General features: G+C 37.2%; 1 protein-coding gene across 1 annotated transcript in view; it reads right to left on the minus strand.

Moving 5' to 3' along the window:
* The window catches only part of LOC137967608 (uncharacterized), a 201,806-nt gene that overhangs the window by 115,162 nt on the left and 84,144 nt on the right, over positions 1-2,500 (minus strand). Inside the window, exon 5 of the mRNA XM_068814125.1 lies at positions 455-628. Within this exon, the coding sequence (XP_068670226.1) occupies positions 455-628 (174 nt within the window). The remainder of the gene's footprint in view (positions 1-454; positions 629-2,500) is intronic.

Genomic DNA, 2,500 nt, shown 5'->3' on the forward strand with positions numbered 1-2,500 from the left:
TTTATTAGTCCTTGGCGCTAGACGGCGGCCCAATCAAAGAAACTAAAGGTTGCTTGCAGTGGTTTCTCTTTCGGGAAGCGTAAGAAAAAACAACTGCTCGCAGGGTATTTTACAGCAAGCCAGTGATCATTTCTCCAGTTTCTTTTATGGTGTTTAAATCTAAAGTTTTTATTTCTCGAACATTTTCAACCCGCCATTTGTTTCCTGCTGTTTACTGCTTCCGTTTAAACTTAAGCATGCGCAATAAGACCGGAACCACACGTTTTCTGGGAAAATGGAGTCCGTTATCTCTCCGGGTCTCACCCGCTGACCAAAAAGCCTGAGGACTTTGGATACGAGGCTTCCCCGAATCGACCAGATGCAGGGTAGAAGTGTGTCAGCCATACACGGGAATAAAAAAAAGATAATGCTGTGTACAACAGTTCTACTACAGCTTTACTTAACACTGAAGCACCTTTTGAAAAGATTTCAACTTCACACAGCTGTAGGAACTGTCTTCTGGTTGTGAGTATACCAACATATCTGCCACTCCTTGGCGGATTTATGTGACACACAAGTGATGCTTCCAGGTCAAATGAACCATCCCATCGCGCACAAACTGAATTATTTGTTACATTGAAGCTGTTGCCTGCAATTCAAGTGAAAAAAGCTCCTTTATTTTTGTTTTTCTGGGTTAATTTGGTGAAAACTAGCAAGCTGAAGTTTTGAAAATTAGCCCTTGTAAAAGTGAGTACAGGCTAAACTTAAAGTGCCACTGTGGCCAAAGATCAATTCTTATTCTTCTTTGGGTCTTAAAACTGTGTAAACTAAACCGGCTAAGGGACCAAGTTTTAAGCCTTGATTTAAAAAAGACACCTGTTTATTTTAACTGGAATTTTAAATTACTAACTTTAAGATCTTGAGAGAGCTGGATCGAGGAAAACATGACGTCAAAGGCTCACTAGTTTAAGAATACAATGCGTGTGTACGCTGCAGAATTAATATGCAGCACTGCACTGTTGGGCTTTCAGATTTTTAAACTCACGTTTTTCATATATAATGGGCGGCATTTACACGCTGAAATTTTAGGCTTGTGAGCCTTTGACGTTTCTTTTGCCTGGATCCAATCCTCTGAGGTCTAATCGGTCAGTTTTAAACGTGAGTAATGGCGGACCGTGAAATCCAAAACTTACACTCAAAGTAAACGGCCTTTGGAGAAAAGTCAAAGGTCAAAAGTTTGCCAGTTAGGTGTTAGGCAAACACACTTTTAAAATCTGAAGAAAAAGAGGAAGTGATTTTTTTTTTAATCACAGGGGCACTTTCAAGAAGTTCGATTCTTTCAAAGGTTAAATTTAAACCATAAAAGTTAATAGATATTTTGCTGTCAAATTAAAAATTAGTCATAGATGAAGTAAAAAGCGATCATTGACCTAAAGATGGACCGTGGAGCTCGAGTGAAATGAAGATGAAATTCGCTATACACAAATCTATAGTTTAACGCCACGGAATGACTACAGTTGGTTTGGGTCAAGCCTACATATCGTTTGAAAAGGAAAACACAAGTAACTAGTAACCTGTCCGAGTATGGGCAACGGGACTACCGCTAATGCAAAAATGTGCACATCGTTAATAGCTTTGAAAAATAGCTTCACCTTGCTATTAAATTACTACCCATACTTTCCGTAGTGAGGTCAATAAACTAAGTTTGCTGGACACGCAAGACAACATGACACCAAACTATCCTATTTTCACCGACTGCACAATCCAGTGTGAATACTATTTTGAATGAAAATGTTGTTTTGAAACGCCCAAACTCAGCAAGCCGTTGAGTCAAAAAGAATATATATATTTTTTACAAAACTTGTCACTTCTTTTATAGATTGAAGACATATTTTTTCCACTTTGTTTTTATCGACAGTCAGTTCTTTTGAGAGGAGATCAAACGTTATGGGCATTTTTTCACACTAATTCCAGTGTACTTGTTTTTCAAGGTGGTGTGTTTTCAATTACCCAATAAAATGTTTTCTTGCTTCTGTTTCCCATGATAAGAATTACGAATTTAATCACTGAAGCGGCTTTTCGTATTGATATGTTATAAAATAATTGGTTCATGCTATTTGAGTAAATGCTGTGCATATACTCAAATATTAAGTTCTGGATGCACTTTAATATCGTTCCCAGAGTCATCGTTTCCTTGACCAGCGGTCGGAAAAGAGAGACTCTGGTCAAGTCCAAAAGAGGCCATATTTGATTGGCTGTTGAAAAACGGTTTCATTTCCTGCAATTTTCAAATTCTAAACTAAAAAATTATGCTTTCTTCCGGATTTTTATCTATACGAGGTCGAAGTTAATGTAGAAAAAATATATATTTTTACTACTTAGCAGTTCCGTAACGTTTTTGTTTTTGAAAATACAGCATTCTGAATTCCTAGTTGTCACTTGCGTGACACCAGATACTGAAATTTCTTTTGATTGAAGAAATTTGAAAAAGTGTAAGAATTTCTCAATGGATAATTATGCG

The sequence above is a fragment of the Montipora foliosa genome, chromosome 8 (assembly GCF_036669935.1).
Source record: "Montipora foliosa isolate CH-2021 chromosome 8, ASM3666993v2, whole genome shotgun sequence".
Classification (NCBI taxonomy): Eukaryota; Metazoa; Cnidaria; class Anthozoa; order Scleractinia; family Acroporidae; genus Montipora; species Montipora foliosa.